We start from the raw sequence: 22,340 nt of genomic DNA on the forward strand, positions 1-22,340 counted from the left end.
ACCATCCTCCACTGCTTTTGCTGAAATGACTTCAGCCTCCTTATGCAAAAATACCTACTTCTTAACAAACAGGAAAAACAATTTCTTTGCCTGGGGGCTTTTTTTTGTTGTTTTCTCCACATAAAATGAAGCAAGCAGGGGAGAAAGGCTGTGTCTGTTTACCTTTCTGTCCACTATAGATGCCTCTCTACCTGGTCACATGTCAACAATGCAGCAACTGCTAAAAGTCGCGTAAATTTGTCAGTCATGGTGATGGGGCACCTGAGGGGAACATTTTATTTTATTTATGGTTGTGGCAAGGGGTGTGATGGACAGATCCGTGGATTTATGCTCTCCTGGTTTTACATGGATGCTGGGGATTGGATTCAGATTTCAAGTTGTGCTGAGCCATTTCACTGGCCCTGAGAGAAACACTTTAAAGGAGAAAGGACTTGATTTGACTTGTCCTCCATGCTTAGCTGTCTACACTGTTTCTAGACCTCTAGTGAGGCAGAATATGGTGGTGGATGGATGTGGAAGCAAAGCTGCCTACCTCATGCTAGCCAGAAAGCAGAAGAAGGAGGACAAAGTACCCATTTACAGATATGCCGCCAACAACCCCCTTCTTCCAACCAGGACCCGACCCATCCATGAAGTGCCTGTCATCACAACCTAGCACCACTAGGGAGGACCGTGCCTTCAACACATAAGCCTTTTGGAAGTGTGCTTTATACCCAAAACATAATCTAAGTTGCAGATGCATTTAGAGTGTCTGACCTGTTCAGCATCCCAGCTCAGCTGCATGCTTCTCTACAGAGAACATGTTCGTCATGATTTTATGGCTGATAGCGAGCCAGACTTTATGTTTTGAATTTTGACGTTTTCATCTATCCCATCTATCCGTGTCCTTCAGGATCCTCTCTCACAATGCAGGCCCACGGCAGTAAAGGCTTAGGAAGTGTGAAGCTGGAAGGGCAAGGGAACATGCTACTAAGGGGGAGGTCAATCTTTCTCAACTGTGCAAATGTTGATGAATGAAAGAAAACGTCGCCAAAGAGGACAATTGTTCCTACGTTACTAACAAGGCAATCAGGAGCTACTGTGAGATCCAGGCCTCGATTACCTACCTTGTTGCTTCTTCCCAGCATGCAGTTTCAAATGCCATCTCAGGAAAGGGCTGGGAATCAGATGCTCATAAACGACAAGAGTGTTCCCATAATGCCCCTCAGTTTGTCCGCCGCTGGCAACTGCAAGAAGAGTTGAGGATTCATGTTTAAACCTCTGCTGGTTTTGTTTTCATACATTTTCTTGTCGGTGAATAAACTCCTTCATTTCCCTCATTTCTCCACATCACGGTCTGGTGCTGCAGTGGGTCCCCACGGTTCTGGGTAGTACTGCTTCTTGGAGGAAAGGTTTGTGTGGCGTTATTGATTGCAGCTCTCGTGGGAAGGACAGTGATTTACGCACTGCTCCCTATGTGACTGGGAACTAGCTGCACATCGACAAGGCCATCCTCCCTTTCAATAAGGGCTCCAGCACCAGAGGTGACTGCATTGAAATGAGAGCATCCTTGCCCCAAATCACGTTCTGTTCCTGCAGCCATACCTGGGTCACTGACAGGTCAGCGAAGACATGGTCAGGAGCACACTAAGTGGTGATGCTGAAATTGAGACTGCTCCAAAGTTCTCGCAGGCTCTAGCCCTGGCTTGACCTTCTGAAAGCTTCATTCTGTCACTGCTCTCTGTCCCTGGATTTCTCAGCAGTTTTCCCAATGCACTTAGTTCTGTCTTCAACCACTCAGGCTGCCGTGACGAAACACCATAGACTGATTGACTCGAAAACAGAGGTTGATTCCTCTTGGTTCAGAAGTGAAGATAAAAGTGCTGGTCTATTTGATTCTTTGACGGGATTTTCTTACCAGTCTTCAGATGGCTGACTTTTTGGTGGTAATTGGGGAGCGGGGGGATCTTGTCTCATCATGGAGACCCTACAATCGTGATCTCACCCATGTTCCGTTAAAAGGCTCACCTACCCCCAAACCAGCATACTGGGGATAGGGCTCAGCATGGGATTAGGAGGGAAAGGATACAACGTTTTATTCAGCTATTCATGGTAGCACTATGCATTTATTTTTTGAACAGAATATCAGATTCAAACACCTGAATTTAGGCAGCAATGTAGGTTTGAACTTAACTATTACACAAGCCAGTATTTAGTTCAGAAAATAGAAACTTGAACCCTAGAGGAAGAACTTGGTGTGGTGGCACAGGCCTATAAGTCAGCACTTGGGAGGCAAAAGCACAGGGGTTGAGCTCGAGACCAGCCCTGACTGCCAACCCCAAACAGAGACTATCTAGAAAAAAGTCTAGTCTTCATAATAATCATAAAAATAGCTGGCTATACCAGGTTGTGGTGGTACATGCCTTTAATCCCTACACTTAAGAGGCAGAGGCAGGCGGATGTCCGAGTTTGAAGGCAGCCAGGTCTACGGAGTGAGTTCCAGAACAACTAGCACTACACAGAGAAATACTGCCTTGACAAAGCAGTAACATAAAAAAAAAAAAAACTGTTGGACCGACCCCTTTATCTTCATGGCGTGTGTGAGCACCAGTCTATGAGAACAAAGGGGCAGGAGCAATGGCAGAGATTCCTGGATGAGGTCGCCCTCCAGGAGGTGACTTCATGCATCTGCTCAACTTTATTCCAGAGAAAGGAAATATATAGGATTGGGAAGCCTGAGAACAGATCCTAATTTGCAGTAAGTGGCATGGTCCTATCATAAGGCTTCATAGGTGACAGCAGAGACGCACACCGAAGTCTTTAGTACAAGTCTGAGTTACCATATCTGCACCGGGGGAGGCTTCTAGCAGGGAACTGAATAGGGTCACACTAGAAATAAATCAGACATCCAGACCTAGAGACAGCTTTCAGATAAGGTCAGTCCTCCCAGCCTAGAGACATTCTCCAGACAAGGGCAGGCAGAGCTGCCAGGTCAGGATAGACCTCTGACCATCAAGACCTCCCAGCAAAAGAATTTCTGGCTTCTACTACACAGTTGCCTCAGGTTAGAGAGCAAGCTGAGCAGCATGCATGAGCAGCATGGTTGAGACTCAGAGCAGACGAGCTGGTGCTCCAAAAGGTCATGTTACTTAGCCTGCATGTACTCAGGAAGAAGTGAGGAGAGAATTCTATTTTCTCAACTTTAATATTCATGCTCTCAATCGATACATTTTCCTGTCCCAAAATCTATCTTTAAATTATTTCCCTTCCTTTCAATTTCCGAAGCCCTTATCTGTCCCTCGCTGTCAAGCTTTGACTTCCCTTTAGTCGTCAGTCATTTAATATGCATGCCTTCCATCCTCATGAAAGATTGCAAAAGCTGAAGCCATATCTATTTTCTGTCTGTGTGTGCTCCCCAAAACACCTAGCAACAGCCATTGTAGTTTTAGTTTTCTGTCTGAGCACATCCTGATTGTTATCCAAACCATAATTTAAGTTGAAAATGTATTTAGTGCACCGAATCTAGCAAAGACAGCTTATCAACACAGCGTGATGTCAAGTGTTGGTTACGATGCTGATAAGACCACCGTGGGGTAAAGGATAGGAGAGGGATGGAACTCAGAAGATGCCGTGGGTTCTGAGATCTGATCTCTCCCAGTACTGTTTGCTACACCTCCCAAGAGTATACCTGAAAGAAGCCTTTGTGCAAGGCTGGACAAAAACAGAATGGAAATGCTGGGGGGTGGAGGGATCATAGGTTAAGGACTTTGTCCCATGCTCTCGGGTTATGATTATTGACATTGAATAGCATTCTCTCTTTCTTTCATCAGTGTGTGTGTGTGTGTGTGTGTGTGCGCACGCGCGCGCTATGTGCATGTGTGGTCAAAGACAACTTCAAATGTGAATCGTCCCCTTCCACCTTCTTTAAGACAGAATCTCTTGCTCATTGCTACATATGCCAAGCAAATGGCACCTAAGCTTTCAGGCACTTTGTCTCTGCCTCCCATTTTGCTTTAGGAGCCGTAGTATTACAGACATAGACCACGGTGCCCAGCTTAGAGTGGGTTATGGGGATTTAAATTCACACCCTCACACTTGCATGGCAAGGACTTAACCCCTGAGCCACCCTTCTATTTCTTGGATACTCTGCCTAAGGTCTTCATTTAGTGCAGGTTTATGACACGTTTTCATGTGTGAACTCTGCCGGAGACCCACAGAGCTTGTCAGACCACCTCTGAGTCACACTACCACAAACCTTGGTTCTTCAATTGACAAGTCATTCAGTTCCATGTTTTCATGTCCACTCATTCACGCATGATCCAGGTCATGTGTCCTGGGGTCAGTGGCTCAGCACACAAGTCCTTTTCTTCCATTACACCTATAGGAAATTCCTTCGAAATGCATTCAGTACAGTCTTGTAGAGTGCAGCTGCCTACAGGGCACAAGTCAACATGGTGACAAGAGCCACAAACGGGGTTGATTCTCACATGACCTTTGTTGCTATGGTAGCAGGTTCATTTGTTGTGCATGGAAGGCCATTCTCTGAGCTGATCTATGTAGCATTGTTTTATTTCAATGATTCTTTATGAGAATGCATTATCCTCTTATTCTTCTCATCTAGAAACAGCACAAAAATCCATTACAATTTACTAACATTATGAGCATTGTGGGATCTGAAATATAACCAAGAATACAAATGGGAAATTTGTAGCTTTTATCAATATTTTAGATCCCTACTTAACCGAGTTGCTTTCGTATCTAGTTCACCCAGGTTTTGAACATACCTAAAAGCTGAGTATCTCTAGTTTAAGGCAGAAAAATGCTATAATTTCCAAATACCTAGACTGGTGTACACATGGGTATACAGTAGCCACAGACTTACTTTGAATGAAGAAGCCACTTAGTCCCTCTGACAATTGTTATCAGGGCTGAATGGTTCTCAATTTTTTAACCAAGCATCTCTCAGGGTTATTGAAGCTTCCTCTAATATGATGCAGTAAGTAAACATAGCCATGAACATAGCTTTTCTATTATTATAGAAGGCAGCAAGCAGCTCTCTTAAATGTCACAAGAACCATGGGAATCAACATCCCTTTCAGAACAGCGCTGTAGCCACCCACCTCATTTGATCCAGCCACAGAGACATTGGAAACATGGACTACTACCTCTATATGGATTGCCAAATTTTCTTTCTAATAATCACTGAAAACTTTTTTCCTGTAAGCAGTCAGCCCTGCTGGTTGAAGAAAATAGATACATTATCTGAGGTAATAGATAAGTCTCATTAAGAAGATGGAATAGACCAATTCCCAGCATATCTCCGTGCGTGGGAAAACTAAATTGTGAAGCAGAGCAGTAACACATCAATTATCCTTTCTGCATGGAATTAGATGAGTCTCGCTGCTATTTTATACCACATTATGTAATTTTTTTATAAATAACCATTATATCCGAGTACCTCAGATTGCTACCTTATAAAAGGAGACAGCTGGTATTACTAGCCTACAAGTCAGACTTATTCTTGAAAGTACATAAGGAAAGCAAACATTCTACTCATAATTCACATTCCTACTCAAGAAATCCTTATTCACACTAAATGACCAGAGTAAAGGTTTAGTATAGGCTTGAAAGCAAACACTACACCTGATGATACAATTTTAATGAAGATTAGTTCTTATCAACTTCAGTAAAGCTAAATAGCACCATTCAAAATGATGGGATTTTTTTAATTCCTGGGTTATATAATGATTTTCAATTGATTTACTTTAAGTTTTTAATGTGGTAGCCTCATCAGATATGTGAGATATTTGGGGGAAATTTGATTCCTTTAATAGTGTAAGTATCTTCCCTTACTCTTGCTTATGTGAGTTTTTGTAGGAACTGGTTTTCATAAGGATGTAATAAACAAAGCATAGAAACTTCACATCACAGGAATTAAATCAGTAAAAATTTGTATATGGAGACTTTGCTAGCTATAAAAAAGGATAAAGTTGTGAGTTATTTGCTTTGATATATGGAGCATATAATAAAAAGAAGACAATGACCAAAGAAATTTTGGGCATGCTATTAGATGATATTCAAAATGCTCAAGCTGTTTGACTTGTAGACAGTCTACTTTTTAAAGCCAGATTAAATATTAATAGGGAGATGATCATAAATTATAAAGGTTCTGCATCTAAAATCGGGTTCTCCCTAGACATGATTCAGAGAAGGAAGGAAGGAAGCCAGACAGTGATGCTCAGGACAGAGTCTCCTAGTGACAGGGACAACTCAGGCTTCAGTGCTCTGTACAGAAGTCTCACAATCCTTGAGCAACAAAGTGCTACAGCCACCATAATGCACTACCACACATTGAGGGTCTCACATGGCCAAGAGCTACCTCCCACAAGTTGATGTCTGGGAAGCCCAAAATCTAGATGCCTGGAAGGTAGGTTTCATTGTGTTGGCTCTTTTCTCTGCTTACAGGAAAGTACCACCTTGTTCTGTGAGCTCATGAACTCTGGGTGAAAGAGAGCACAGGTTTTCTGGTGGATTATCCTAGAAGGCACTAATCCTTTCAGATTAGGGGAACACCCTTCTGACTTCATTTAACCTTGATTAGACACACACACACACACACCACACAAACACACACAAACACACCACAACACACACACACACACACACACACACACACAGTTTTAATTCCCATCCATCACAATGGAACTAGGCACTCATGAATTGTGGAAGAACATAAACATTTGGTCCACAACACTGATACAGTTTTGGAGTAAAAACACAATTCCATGTCTCCCGACACAGAAAGCATGGTTATCTGTCCCCATAATGCCAATTAAACGTATGAGTGATGTCCAAAAGCAGAGACAAGATTTCGTCAGCACACCCCAAGTAGGGGGTCAGACAGAAAGGGCCAGTGACCACAAGTTTATCTTTTGGGTGCTTACATGATTGCTAGTTTTATTTATTTTTTATTTTTTCTTGATTTTTATTGAGCTCTACATTTTTCTCTGCTCCCCTCCCTACCTCTCCCCTCTCCTTCAACCCTCTGCCATGGTCCCCATGCTCCTAATTTACTCAGGAGATCTTGTCTTTTTCTCCTTCCATGTCGATTAGATCTATGTAAGTCTCTCTTAGTGTCCTCACTGTTGCTAGGTTCTCTGGGATTGTGATTTGTAGGCTGGTTTTCTTTGCTTTATGTTTAAAAAACACTTATGAGTGAGTACATGTGATAATTGTCTTTCTGGGTCTGGGTTACCTCACTCAAGATGATGTTTTCTAGCTCCATTCATTTGCCTGCAAAATTCAAGCTTTTTTTACTTTTTTTCTGCTGTGTAGTACTCCATTGTGTAAATGTACCACATTTTCCTTATCCATTCTCCAGTCAATGGGCATTTAGGTTGTTTCCAGGTTCTGGCTATGACAAACAATGCTGCTATGAACATAGTTGAGCACATGTCTTTGTGGCATGATTGAGTATCCCTTGGATATATACCCAAAAGTGATATTGCTGGATCTTGAGGAAGGTTGTTTCCTAATTTTCTGAGAAATCATCACACTGGCATCCAAAGGGGCTGTACCAGCTTGCATTCCCACCAGCAATGCCGGAGTGTTCCCTTTACCCCACAATCTCTCCAATCACTAGTTTTAAATGGGAGACACAGGGTCTGCATAGCTGTAGAAAAGGCCTTCTGGGTCCATGGAACCATTTTGGTTCTTCAGGGTGATCGACAGAGCTTCTTACTCTGCTCATCACTAAAGAGGAAAGACTTGGTTCTCATGAGAGGATAACTTCTCCAGGGTACAGCTACCGAATTTATGCATCATTTCACCTATGTGGTTTCCACTTGCTTAAGAGTAATCAATTTTAATTACATATCTCAAAAGTGTTTATTGATTAATCAGTCCTGTTGTTCCTGAAATCAAAGGTCACTGAAGAGGAAAGTGACTCACAGAAAATGATAAAGAGGCAAAGAGAGTCAGAGAAGGCCAAAGTGGAGTTTGTGAGACCAGAGTCCAGCACCCTTCTTCAGTACCATGTTACTAAGTGCCACTGTCTTAACACCCATGATTAATCAAGTCAGCAAATATATTCTGTATTGCTATAGAAGGGAAGTCTTTATGCTTGGGGTAGGGAGCACCAATCAAAAAGAAAACTGAGGTCTCTGTCCCACAGGAGTTTTCAGTATGGTTAAAATATGAGAGTCACACATGGAAAAACATGGATATCTGCTACCAATAATAATTAACATTGCAGAATACAGGCTACTGACCTTAAGGTTAGTCTGGCAATGTCATACAATAGTGGGGCTTCACCATGAAATGGACAGTGCTCAAAGGCATCTTTTTCAGAGAGACCAAATGAGTCCCAAGAGATGTCTTTGGTGGCCCTCCTGTTATTCATCTATTCATTCACCTCTTACTAGGGCATGGGATATGCTCAGAGCTGAAAAATGCAGAATAGTAGGTGGCATCACCCTGAAGGAGTTAGCATCTCAAAGAAGAATGACAATGCCAACAAGATCAAGAGCAATTCTAAAGTCCTTAAAGAAAACACAAGGCTTGCTTCTCCAACATTAGCCTGATATTTCTCATGTCCACACTCATCCCAGGAATCTCTCTTCAGTTCTTCAGTGCCTTCTTCTTTCTGTGTGTTTTTTTTTCCACTAGTTTCTTGGTCCAAATTCTTCCCTTCTCAATTCACATGCCTCTGCCTCTCCAACTCATTCATCATATCTCATCGTAGTTGATCCTTTCTCCAGAAGGTTGTCCCCAGCCTTCCCATCCTTCCAAGCAAGGTGTGTGACCTCTTACCCAGTGCCCGCCCTGTGCTGTGTCTTTCGGATCCCATAATCACACTGCCGTGAAATTACACAGTAGCATAATTGCAGGTTAATGTCCAAGAAAGAATTTTTGTTCTGCTTTCTTATTTTGCCCATTTATAGAATCAGCATTTGCATATTCAGAATCGTGGTAGGAAAATGTTAGAGACTTTTTCAAATGTCTAAAATGAGAAAGGGTTTGCCTAAGGTCTCCTTGAAAAAAGTTTATTTGACTGCCTTAACTCTTTCAAAAATCAAACTCTTTCTCTCATAGTTATAACAGTGCCAAATGAAGCACAAATTATCCACAAATCTAAGGTATAATTTTTGAAGAGCCCAAAGTTGTACTGTTACTGATGTTCTGAAAGCTAACTGAGACTTTTAATCAAGGACAGAGATCCTACAAACAGGCCTGGAGCTGGATTTCTTTTCAAGCTCACATCAGGAGAGCCTCTAACTTAGAAGATATCATTTGCATCATAAAACAAATCTTCAGTTATCAAACCAGTCTTTCCAACTGTTCTCCAAATAATGATTTCCTTCTATATATTGCCTTTCCACATGTTGAAAGTTCAGTACTTGTGCTTCTGTTCAGGACAGTTTGCTTCTTTAAAAACTCTTCCTGCATATTCTCTCTATGAGCGCTGTGCTTAAGATACACACCGCCATCTTTACTGCATATACATCACACCCTTCCAAATATCACCTTTCTAAAGTTTGTATGCCAGACCAAAGGATAGGAAAATATTTATAAATACATGCATAATAAATTTGACTTCATGACACATCTTCACAGGCATTTATTTGAAAAGGGGGAGGGATCTGGCATTGCCAGCAGAGTTACTCTGGGCAGGAATGATCACTGCTAGTTTCTCACCGTAAAATAAAAGGAATTTTCCTTTTACCCTGTAACCCAAATACCACACTGCGCTTAAGGATGTGGTTGACATTTTAAAAGATCACTCAAAGTGTTCTCTTCCCAAACGCAATTATGCCCTCCATCTCTGTGGGAGCCATTGTCTGGGTCTTCTTGGCTCTCTAGCATCTCTCTGTCTGGCTTTCATGATCCTGATTATCTATTCATTTGCTACCCAGCACTCATCTTATGAAAGATCATGTCTGCCATTTCTATAATGAGTGCTTGACTTTTACTGCCAGCATAAACATATAAAATACATAATAATTAAAGTTCACTAGTCACCAAAGTCTTGAGATCTGTCATATTGCTAATTTGATTTTTCAAACAATTGCTTCTTAGAGCAAGGTTGGTTTTGCCCCTTTAGGTACTTCAAGACTTGGAGTGAAGAAGATGTCCACAAAGCAGGGAGATCATGGGCACTATATGTTTCAAAGTTAAAACTCATCCTCCATCAAATAGAGTATATATAAGATCTGATCGTTCTCAGAGAGAACAAAACTTTACTTGGTAACTGAATGAAGTATTTTCTCCAAGTTAAATAATTAAATAATGTAGTTTTCAGAACATCTAAGTGTTATTTAACAAGCAGCATAATTTTTATGGAGGATTGTGTACATGCTAAGGGAGAGAAGTCCTTGAAATAAAAGTCTGAAAAAACACGAGTTAGAAATTTCACAATACATTGTCTTCGATTGGATAAGGACAGGGCTTCAGAGAAGCTCTTCTTTGGACACACACCTTGTTTAGATAACATTTCCCAAGTCCCCTAAGTGCCTCATGATAATGAATCCATCTGACGCTTCCTCTAATCGCAAAAGAGATTAATGAGCTCATGTGCTATTCATGTGGCTCTCTGGGGACATCAGCATGTGTTACTAGAAGTGTAATGTTTATAAATGGATACAGTGGGATGTGTATTAGCCAAGGATGCTAGCAAGAAGAATCTCAGTTAATGAAGAAGCAAGAAATAAAAAGGCAGCTTCCTTTGATAGGGTTCTCTTTCTGAGTAATGGAGGTCGGGAGGATGTGCTCAAACAAAGCACAGCAATCAGAATACAAACAAACCACTTAGCAGTCTTGAGCCTTGGGAAATTTTCTTCATCCTGAGCCTCAGTCTCCTTCACTGTAAAATGGGGCCATAGTGAGTGACATCAATGTTACCAATGCTGCTAGTAAGAATAAAGGTGGTGGAACAATCCAACAGCCAAAACAGTCAATAGATCTCATTCCAAACAAGATTGCTTTAAGTAGCATGTCAAACTGGTGTGTATATTTAAAAACACAGGATCATTGAGCTTAAAGAAAAAGGATCACTGCACATTCAAAGTCAACTAGGACTAAAAAGTGAGTCTGCCTAAAGATGATGGCAATGATGATGGTGGTGGTAATAATCAGGGGTAGAACAGTAGAGAGCAATTGCTGTTCTTCTAACACGGTGGTTCTCAACCTGTGAGTTGTGACCCCTTTGGGGATCGAACAACTCTTTCCCAGGGATCAAATATCAGATATCCTACATATCAGATATTACTTTACGATTCATAACAGAAGCAAAATTACAATTATGGAGTAGCAATGAAATGATTTTATGGTTGGGAGTCACCACTACATGAGGAACCATATTAAAGGGTCACAGCATTAGAAAGGTTGAGAAGCACAGCTCTAGAGGATCTGAGTTCAGTTCCCGGCACCCACATGGTTGGCTCATAGTTGTCTATAGCAACAGCTTCAGGTAATTCGTCAGTCTCTTCTAACCTCCATATGCACTCACATCTGAGTGGGCACACACAAATGCTTTATAAGTTCAGCCGTATTTTACTTTTAGTGCACCATTTTGACAATTCTGGATGAAGTTCACATCCGCAAGAGAATGAATCCCTCTGGAAGAGATTAAATTGACATGTAAGGGCATTAATATTATTTTTTGAATGAGGAAGCCGGAGTTGACTAAGTTTTGATCAAATTGCCCTTTTTCTAATCTGAAAGTGTAACACCGGATTTGAGGCAATACAGGAGGTGTTTCCTCTGACATAGGACTGTGCCTGCAGCTGTAATTGAGGCTGTAACTTAGCCTCCTGAGGGGCCACTTCAGCTGCTGGGCAGGAGGGAAGCATACCATCTTCCGTGCGGGCAAGAATTCTGTACTTCTAGTCGATGCATGTTACTTCTCATGAAGCCTGATTTAAAACATGGTCATACCTTTTGTTCTAAAAGACCCCACCTTCTCTGCCTCTGCAAGTTCTTGCTCATTCTGTGTCCATTATTAGAGCTCCCCTGGGTTCTCGGTGGCAAGACAATATCTGGTCATACTCTTTTGACTTCAAGCTGAAGTTGCCACAGCCTAGAAAATGATTCTGCAGATTCCAGCCCAGACAAAGAAGCCTACTTGATCCAAATGTGTAAGGCTATCACTCTTTAGTCACAGGTCATCCCAATCTCAGGGCAAATGTCATCACAAAACCACGGAAACCCCAACCTGTGTGACTGCCATCATTTGTGTACAGTGAATTTCTTTCTCAATCTGTTCAGATACAAAATTAGCACACACTCTCTTGGTCCTCATTTATAGATGCAAGCATGGTAGCACTAATGTTTTAATGTAGTAGCAATGAATATGTAGAACATGTGGCCAAAAGAGCACTGGAATAAAGGTCACAAACATTGTCTCTAAGACAGATACTTTCTAGGATGCAACCTTGGGTCTGGATAACAGGGTCAGTGAAATGAGCCTTCCCTGCTCTGAGATTCCCAAACCAAGCCAGCAGCCACAGTCAGCAGAATAGATCAGGCTTCTGGGCTGTTCTTACAAATGAAGCACACGTGTTTACAGCTGTCTATGATGGCATTTACCATGCAAAAGCAGGGTTGTTAGTATGACAGAAGCCATATGTCCTATGTTGGTGATATGATCTAGAAGATGATACACATTAACTCATTTTGAAGACAAAAGAAGCTGGTCCCCTTCATGATCTCAGGCAGCCTTGGTAGACAGGACTGAGGTGACATCTGGGAAGTGTTATTTAAAAACCCAGTCTAAGCAGGATTTTCTAAAATCACCCTGATGATCTGGCTTTACTGAGATATTAGATTATATCAGCAAGTATTCTTGCAGCTAATGTTACTAACCAGTCACTGACAAGCCTTACATAAGAGAAATGATTGGAGGATGTTTGTCTCATAAAAAGTTGATGAAATTTGCTGTCACAACTCTGATCTTCAAATTCTAACTGTAGAGATCTGTTTACGGAGCTACTATACTCATCTTCTTAGACCTTAATCTTTGAGGAATACTTTTGATTCCAAGGAAGTTTACTGTGTTTTACAGGACAAAAAGGGAAATGAATGAACAGAAGCCCTTGAAATGATTTCTTCTCAGTCATGGAGAGAAAAATTTCTTAGAAACTTATTGACAGACATTTCTCTCCTGCCCAATCCCACAGCCATTTAGCCCCAAAGAAACACACAAAGGTCTACATTAATCATAAACTGGTTGGCCTGGCAGCTTAGGCTTTCTTAGTAACTAATTCTTACATCTTAAATTAGCCCATATTTCTTGTCGGTGTTAGCCACATGGCTTGGTACCTTTATCATGAGACATTCTCATCTTGCTTCCTCTGCGTCTGGTTGATGACTACAGGCTGACTCTTCTTCCCAGAATTCTCCCCTTCTGGTCACCCCAGCTCTACTTCCTGCCTCATCACCCCATCTATACTTCCTGCCTGGCTACTGGCCAATCAGCATTTTATTAAAATACAAGTAATAAATCTTTACAGGGTGAAAAAAAACATTGTCCCACAGCAGAAATGCATTAAATTAGCTTAATGTTGACAGAATTCCACCCTCGTAAGATTTGATGCACACACACACACACACAAATCCTTACTTAAGCTAGTTCTGAATTCCTTAGAAATTAACAACATTAAACATTACCGAGTATTCTAAATATCTTTTTGACAATGCAAAACTCATAAATATATGCAGATAACTTTTACATGTTTAAAATGGTATATTTTATTCTGACCCTAAACTAGTTACAAGTTGCCTCACTGCTTCCAAATTGATGAAATATCTCGCAAGTATCATATCGTAGAGTTTCGATCTTTACATTGTTGAAATTCTCTTCCATAAAGATTAGTCAAGAAGTCTGAAGACTTCAGGCACAAGAAAACTAAAAAAGGAAAACTAAACCTGCCCAGAAGTTTTCAACAGTGGGCAGAGGTGGGACAAGGGCCAGGAGGGACATCTGTTTGAAAGCTACATGCAGGGCAGGGGGAAGGTCTTCCATATCATCTTGTATGAGATGTGAAGAATGTCCCTTGGGTTTATGGACTCCCCACCAGCAGAGGACACCTCCAGGGAGTGGGAAGCCATCAAAAGCTCCATCTTCCTTCCCAGGTCTTCCTTTCTCCTCTTTTTCCCAAGGATGTGAGTGGTATGTCAGAGCTTGTAGATCTGCCTCTCAATCCTGCAGTTAAAGACAGGGAGACATCATGATGGTGCCTGAAGAACAGTCAGAGACTGAAGTCAAAAGATGAAGGCACAGAGAGAGCCTTCCCTTCTAACCTTTAAGAACCCAAGGAGCCTCAGTGTGGTGGTTTACATGAGGATGATCCTCATAGGCTCATATGCTGAAATACTTCATCCCTGGTTGGTATAACTGTTTAGTAAGAAATAGATAATGTGAGTGGGCTCTGAGGCTTCAAAAGCCCATGCCATTTCCAGTAAAGTACCTCTCTGTCTTGTGCTTGAGGATCAAGATGTGAGCTCTTAAAACACCATAGATACCTGCCTGCTAGATGCACCCATCATGATATACATGGGCTGTAACCATCTGAATTTTAGGTCCAAATAGATACTTTCTTCTGTATGTTGCTTTGGTGACCTTAGTGACCTTTTACAGATGTCCAGCTTTTGCAGATTTTAGCCTCAGTCACCAATTCATGTCTAAGGATTGGAACTAGCCTACTATTCCTCAGAGCCAGGCAAGTGAATTCACAGCCGAGAGACCAGCAGCTTCATTTCCAAATGCTATCACAGTGCCTACCTCCACAAACCCAGATGCCATCTGGAAAAAGAGCAAGTAAGAAGGGATAGGGTGTAGCATCTTCTCAACTAGATGGATGTAAATCTAGAGGTGTGTTACATTATTAGAGCCAATTAAATTTTAAATCACACTAAGTTAAATTTAGTTTTATCCACCGACTCAGTGGCCATAGTCCTCAGATCAGTTAAGCTGTAGAAAAGCTGTTTTTTTGTACACCCAAATTATAATATGAACAAATGTATAATCACATATTATTATATTATTTTGTTTAGGGGACACATGCAGATAGCTATTCCCTAAGATTCTTAATAAATCCCTGAAAGCACTAGAGAGCCATTCTTTCAGTATTTGTGTGGGAATCGATGTGTGTACAGCAAGCAATATGTTGGAAGACAGACATGAATGAGTTCCAGTCAGTGTAAGTCACCAAAAGCATCGCTTTATCAGGTCAGCAGTGAGACTGGTGAATGCAGACAATGTGTGGCCTTCCTGCTCTGTGTTAGTATCCTCCACTGTAGAACTGGTGGCGAGGGGGGGGGGCAGTCTCTGTCCTTCCTTGCATTATAGGAGTTTATGTCTCTAGAAAGTGTGAAACCGGGTTACCAAAGTCACAGAGCAGCTATGTGTATAGCCTGACAGAATTCTTGCATTTGGTTTAATAACCTTTTTTTTTTATTGTCTCTAGACTCTTTCTTAGTAGAAGTGACTAAATAAACAAGTGACATCTTTTTTCCTCACTTAACCAAGAAGTTGTATCACAGATGACTCCACAGGAATTTAGCAAAGGGCTGTGATTCCAATGAGACTTGAAAGGAGCCTGCAGCCTGCTGTTCTCAAGACAAAATTCCAAGTCCCCCTCGGTGGGTGGAGATTAGCACAGCCCTTTCAGCCACCTCTCACCTTACAAATAGATTAATTTGGAAATCAATTCCTAGTGTAGGTGTTCAAGGTAGAAAGTGATCAATGGGTTAGAGCAGCCTCACACAGAAGTGAAGCTATTATCTTCAAAGCTTTTTCAGAGCCCTGCCTGAACGTGCTGAATGCTTTTATTTGAATATGAAAGAAGGGCTGTTGGCTTCACAGCCTTCCCCTGGAATTTTGCTCGTTTGTATCAACAAAGTACTCTTGGTGCCCAGGCTGAGCTAGAAACCTTTTCAAGCTGAACCTTCCATTTTTTTTTTTTTAGTGAAAATGCAAATGTTTGAACACTAGGAAAACGAAAGAATCGCAGTGTTCTTATCAGTGAATCACTCGCAGATTCTTAATGAAGAACATGCCAGAACAGGTTCAAAGAACAAGGCGCTCTCGTTGGTTCGCGCTGGACACGTGCGTACGAGCGCTAGAGAGTACACACACACACACACACACACACACACACACACACACACACACACGCTGCCAATCTTAACCTAACTTCCAAGCTCTGCTCCTCCTTCACATGCTAAGCAGTGAGGCAGATAGCATGATCCATTGTGTGAGTGTGTGTGGTCTCGTTAATTCTCACTACAATAGCTTTCAAAGGAAAATGTGGTTGTCATCTCCCCGACCTTTCAAATGGCAGGAATTTTTCTCACTGCATTTCAAGAAAAGGTTCCAGCCATCTAATCGTTCATCACAATCTAGTAACTAATTTCGTATCTGATAGCTAAGTGCTTAAGGCACAAGTGTCTGCTTCCTGCATTTCAATCACGCCCATAGGTAAGCCATAGTTAGAGTCGCAGCACCGCCCTGCCCCGAGTGAGCCAATACTGTCACCGTGTGGAACTCGTACGTATAACAGAAATTCCTGTCTGCCCCAAAAGCCAAAGATTTGGCTACTGTATTCTTGAACTCTCCTGTAGGTGTGCTTTTAAGCTTCGCTTACAAGGGTCCTGTGAAGATTTGAAAACTGAACCTGGATCTTCATTTTTATGCAAGAATTCATGACGTTGGGTTTTTTTTTTCTTTTTTCCACCTTTATTTATTTACTTATTTTTGAAAAAAGGAAACAATCTTTTTTCATTATAGATATCAATCCAAGTTCCCACTCCCTCCTCTCCTCCCATTCCCTCCACATACCCCTCACAGCATTCGCTTCCACTCTTCGGAGAAGGTGAGTAAGGCACACTGCTTTGGGAAAGGTCCCACGCCCTCCCTACTATATCTAGGCTGTAAGGAAGAACATTATAGTCTACTAAGCTTGCTCCCACTGGTACTTAGGAGGAAAAAAAAACTCTTTTTAAATGATAAAGAGCTATGGTGAGAGGCTCACGGAACTCCAAGAACCCTTAAATTTAATAGCAAGGTCGTGCAGAATTCCAGGCCTAGAAGACGCTTTCAGTGCCCCACAGAGTTCTATCCCAAGCCATTCTGTATCCCCCAGAATGTGGTTTAGACACTGAGAGTGTATCTGGAGTGTGAATGGAGAAGGCTAAGGCCCAGTTTCTCTCCCTCCTTCTTCCCTCCCTTCCTCCCTCCCCTTTCACTATGGTGCCTTAGCCACCTGAGCTGTGTAATTATGAGAGAGAACTCTGCGGTTTTGCAGAGCTTGAAGGCTCCCAGAGAGACTATTCCATTCCTTCCATACTGTGTGAACTTCTAGCACCTAGCTACATGAACTTCAAACTCTACAACTAAAATCTTCCAGTTTACTGCATCTAGTTCCTGTTAGAATTGGAATGTGTGCAGCCGGTCAGTGGTGGCACAGGCCTTTAATCCCAGCACTCGGGGAGGCAGAGGCAGGCAGATCTCTGTGAGCTCAAGGTCAGCCTGATTTACAGAACGAGTTGCAGGACCAGCTCAATAGCTACTGAGAAACCCTGTCTCAAAGAACTGAAAAAAAACAAGAAAAAGAAAGAAAGAAAGAAAGAAAGAAAGAAAGAATTGGAATGTGTGCAATATAATTTGTATGATTCAATGCTTACTTTTAAGTGAAAATATTCTTCATATATTTTTTTAAAAAAGAAGCAGAATAAGTAAATGAAGCACAGAGGTTTCAGCAAGGATTAAGGAAAGTGGAGAGGATGTAATCCTATCCTGGGTGAATGAAAGAAAAAAGCGACAGAATGAAGTCACTGGAAGGGCAGCCTTGCCGTGTGCCAGGCTGTTCTGCCTGAATGTGCAGTCGTGGTGGAGAATAAATTGTGTGCACAAGGAATGCTTGGCATGAGTCTCTCTTGAAATATTTATTAAATGGATGGATAGATTCATAGGAAATGGAATAAATTATAAAACAGCCTCACTGATGAGGAAAAAGGAGGATGTGAGGGCAGACTTCCCTTAGGAGATGCTATGCTGGGCATATTTGATTAGTAGCCACCAGGGCAACAGGGAGACGGTGAGTGGGCTTTCTAGAGAGGGGATCTCACGGTAGTCACTAGCCACAGGCAGCTGGGAAGGAAGGTAAAATCTGTATCACATCTCACAGATACTGACCAGGGTGGCGGTGAAGGGGAGGCTGCCGTTCTGAGTCGTCTGTATCCATGTGCCTTCAGGTCCTAAATATCCTGAAAAGGAGAAATGCATCTGGACTGAACTCGTGAAGTCTTTATTTTTCTTGTAACCTTTCTTTAAACAGAACGGCATAACAACTATTCATATCTGCGTGTGATATTTACATAATCAGAAGATGAACAGCATAAGGGCGGGTATGTGGGTGACGTTTCTGTTACTGAGATAAAATACTATGACCAAAGGACGGAAGAGATTATTTGGTTCATAGTTGCTGAGGGATAAGAGTCCATGATGGCAGAGAGGCAGGCAGCAAGTAGAAGGCCTGTAGAGCCAGAGTAGGAAGCTGAGCGCTCCCACCCTTAACTGTAAGTACAAAGCAGAAAGAGTGGACTAAAGAACGGGATGAGTCTTTACCTCTCAAAATTCATCTCCAGTAAGGCAAGACCTTTTAAACTTCCCTAAGAGAGTCTCCAAATGGGGATCAAGTGTTCCAATGCGTAAGCCTACTGGGTACATTTTCATTCAAAGCACTACAGATGGTGTATGTCAGGGGAGGGACTGTTCCTTGTAACCAGCTTGTCATCTTATGTAAGTAACTTAAGTTTCCGCCAACTTTGGTATTTACTGGGGGAGTCTTAGGAGTATTCTCCGCACATGCTGAGGGCAACTCTATTCTCATCGAGAAAATGTTGCTGCAACTTCCTTTTATATGTCATTATACACTCAATTTTAAACAAAATTCTTTCTTCAAAGTTAACTGAAGTTTTCTTGTAGGAGATCTAACGATGCTCTGACGAGTCCGTGCCTTTCAATAAGCAAATTCCTAAAGGACACTGTGTTGTTCCTATTATGATGCAACGAACCCTTAAATGAGAGCTGAGCTATTAGCAGAAACTCAAGTGTGCAATGCGATATTGTCTGCTATAAGCAAATGTACAGCAGATCCCTAGAAATTCTTCTTTTCTTTGAGGAAAGGGGGGGGGGGCACTCAGACACATGTTATCACACAAGCATGAAAGCCAATGTCATTCTTCCCAAGACATCATCTAATTTATTTTCAGACAAGGTCTCTCTCTTTGCCTGGAACTTGCCTAGTTGGCTAAAATGACTGCCAAAGAGGCTCAAGCCTCTATCTGTCTCCACCTATCCCACTCCTGCCACCATGCCTGGCTTTCTTAGATTCTGGGGATCAAATCAGCTCTTGTGCTTACACAGTGAGCTCTTCATTAACTAAGTCACTGCCTCAGCCGCTATGATTTATTTATTAACCTTACACAACTGAACCTCTAAAATGGCTTCTTCATGGTATCAACATCTTTTTTGTTTGTTTGTTTGTTTTTGTTTTTCGAAATAGGGTTTCTCTCTAGGTTTGGAGTCTGTCCTGGAACTAGTAGACCAGGCTGGCCTCGAACTCACAGAGATTCACCTGCCTCTGACTCCCAAGTGCTGGGACTAAAGGCATCACCGCCTGGCAGGTCAAGCACGAATCCTTGATAACATAATTATGTATTTGGATAAGCTTAACCTCTGCCATCAACTGCCACAAAGTATGCTTTATGGGCTCCTTAAACTAGAGTTCTAAAGCGCATTGGCTTTGGTGGAAAGGAACAACGAGGGGAGCAGAATGAAAGTAGGCTGAGGGAGGCTGAGGAAGACTGAGCTACACAGGACCATAAGGCTTTTTTTTGTGGGTCTACTTGGACACTTACTAAGCTGATGTCATAGAAGTCTCCAAGAGGGTATCACAGTTCATGACCATGGGGTTCTTTCCTCATGAAGGCCTTGTAGGTGTTTGTGTCTGGCGGAATGCACCTTGGGGAATTCTGAAGGCATGGATGGTGACAATTTACAGTCATATCCGTGGATTGCAGAAGAAGAGGGAAGCAATGTTTGCCCTGGGGCCCTGTGGGAGGTGATGGGAATGTTGGCTCCCCCATCCTCTGTAGCCCCAAGCCACTCGCATCCCTACCTTAGGCGAGCTGTGGACCTTACCTCCAGTGCCCAAACCATTGTCTTGGTCATGTTGTTATTGCTCGGTCATGCAGGCTTAAGATAGGAAGAACAGTGGGTGATTCACCCCTAGACTGGCTGAGTTCCTCTAAGATTTTAAAATCCTCATCCCAGAAGAAGGCATGATCCAGGGCCAGAGCACAAATATAAGACCACATATCCAAAGTTTACTTATATAAAAATTATATATCTAGCCAAAACTGATTCCTCTGTCCCACCCTTACCTTGGCAAACATATCTGACAAATATATCTTGGCAAATCTCTCTATAATCTCCAGGAGGTTGGATTCACGTGACTTATTCATGAGTAGCTGGGAGGTTTGCAGAGACGCCACATCTCCAGGAAAGCCACTGGGTTTTTCCCTCTTGACTCCAGGGCTGGTGGCCAGGGAAGAATGTGCAGCAAGAACGGTGTGCCCTCAGGAACCAATGCACCCTTGCTCTGTCCCCACTAGTCCCAATTGGTACCCTGGAGGCCACTGGTGCCCTTGCAGCTGGCTCTCAGGATAGCCCGGAGAATGAATTGAAATACCCTGGGGGATGCTAAGGGTCTGGGCCAGGAACCAATAAAGCTGCTCTGGCTTTGGGGATACATGGCCCTGCAGAGGCTCCAGCACTTGGCAGGCCAGGTGTCTAAGCAGAATTTGGGAGGAGGGGCTGATTCCTCTGTGTGGACTGCACTATGTAGTTTTCATAGCTTCTGTTTCTGGTTGAATTTAAGCACCTCAGGGCCCTTTGACCTACCGTTTTCTTCCTCCCAGAGGTAGGTTACTTCCCCTTTGGCATTAAAAGGAAAAGTGCATCTGTTGTGTGAAGAAATGAAAATGATGTATTTTATCAACTTCAAAACTTGTCCCAAGGCCTTCTCCCAGACCATGATAGATAGAGGTTTTATTTTCATTGAATTCCTGTGTGGACAGCACATGCTGGATCACATTGCACCAGTGTGTGGCTGGAGGCAGCTAAGGGCCCTTCAAAGCAGCATCGTGGTCCAGAGCTGCGTTCTCTAGCAGGATGGACAGAGCTGCATCAATGTCGGACCCCACGGGAACAGCCCCTCCCAAATGTGATTTTAAAATGTACTACAACGAATGGGGCGGGGCCGCTGGCATTCCTGTGAGAGCAAAATAAGAGACGGAAGGGAAAGACCGAAAAAGGAGGGCAAAGTAGAAGAAAATTCCCTCTACACAAATGTCACAGGATCAAAACACTCATGGTTTTGGCTTTGCAGTACTCTTCTGATAAACTGCTCTAGTGAGCTAGGCTGGCCATCTTTAGATGGGAAGTCATGATCACTCAGGTTGAAGACAGGGCAGCCACCCTGGCTACAATCACATGTGCTGTGTTCTCCACCCCCAGGATCCTGGAGCTGCAACAGAGTGGAGACATGGACATCCTGAAGCACAAGTGGTGGCCTAAGAATGGCCAGTGTGATCTCTACTCCTCAGTAGATGCGAAGCAGAAGGGAGGAGCCCTGGACATCAAGAGCCTGGCGGGCGTATTCTGCATCCTGGCCGCAGGGATCGTGCTCTCCTGCCTCATAGCGGTGCTGGAGACGTGGTGGAGCAGGAGGAAGGGCTCACGGGTCCCATCCAAAGAGGTACTTGAACTTGTGCCCCAACTAGAGCTGCCAAACATTCGGTGGCTGCATTTCCAGGGAGGAAAGGGTAATATTAGCAATTGCTTTTTCTGATTTCTTTGAAGATTCCAAACAAGCATGTGGCAAGGCAACGCCAGTTCCCATTTAGAACATTCAGGGTGAATAAAGAGCAAGGAGCAGTGTCTGTGAGGCCGACAATTTCATATTCTATAGCAGGCTCTGAAATTCTGAGTCGTGGCCTACATACTAATGATCCAGCAAGGCTGTGGTTCCCTTGACCCAGTTCTCAAAAATGCTTAATAGTTTCTGTCGATTCCTTAAGTTGGAGTTAAACCTGTGTTTTAAAGTCTGGGCATAAAAGGCCCTGGCATGATGCTTTCTCTTCACCATTAGGCCCTGCTTCCTATCTGTGTGTGAAGATCTGAAGAAATGATGACTGTGTGTCTGGGGCTCTCCTGTGAGCCCACGGTGCCAAATTCACATGGGGAAGTCCTTCTGAGTTCTGCTTATCTCCCTGACTATGTCATCAGCTTAACGCCA

General features: G+C 42.7%; 1 protein-coding gene across 5 annotated transcripts in view; it reads left to right on the plus strand.

Moving 5' to 3' along the window:
* The window catches only part of Grid2 (glutamate ionotropic receptor delta type subunit 2), a 1,406,062-nt gene that overhangs the window by 1,346,372 nt on the left and 37,350 nt on the right, over positions 1–22,340 (plus strand). For all 5 annotated transcript variants that reach the window (XM_041638370.1, XM_041638390.1, XM_041638352.1 and 2 more), the window contains one exon: positions 21,560–21,800. In XM_041638370.1, coding sequence (XP_041494304.1) covers positions 21,560–21,800 — 241 coding nt within the window. The remainder of the gene's footprint in view (positions 1–21,559; positions 21,801–22,340) is intronic.

The sequence above is a fragment of the Microtus oregoni genome, unplaced genomic scaffold (assembly GCF_018167655.1).
Source record: "Microtus oregoni isolate MIOR12 unplaced genomic scaffold, Mior012 000002F_ref0000024, whole genome shotgun sequence".
NCBI classification, from domain to species: Eukaryota; Metazoa; Chordata; class Mammalia; order Rodentia; family Cricetidae; genus Microtus; species Microtus oregoni.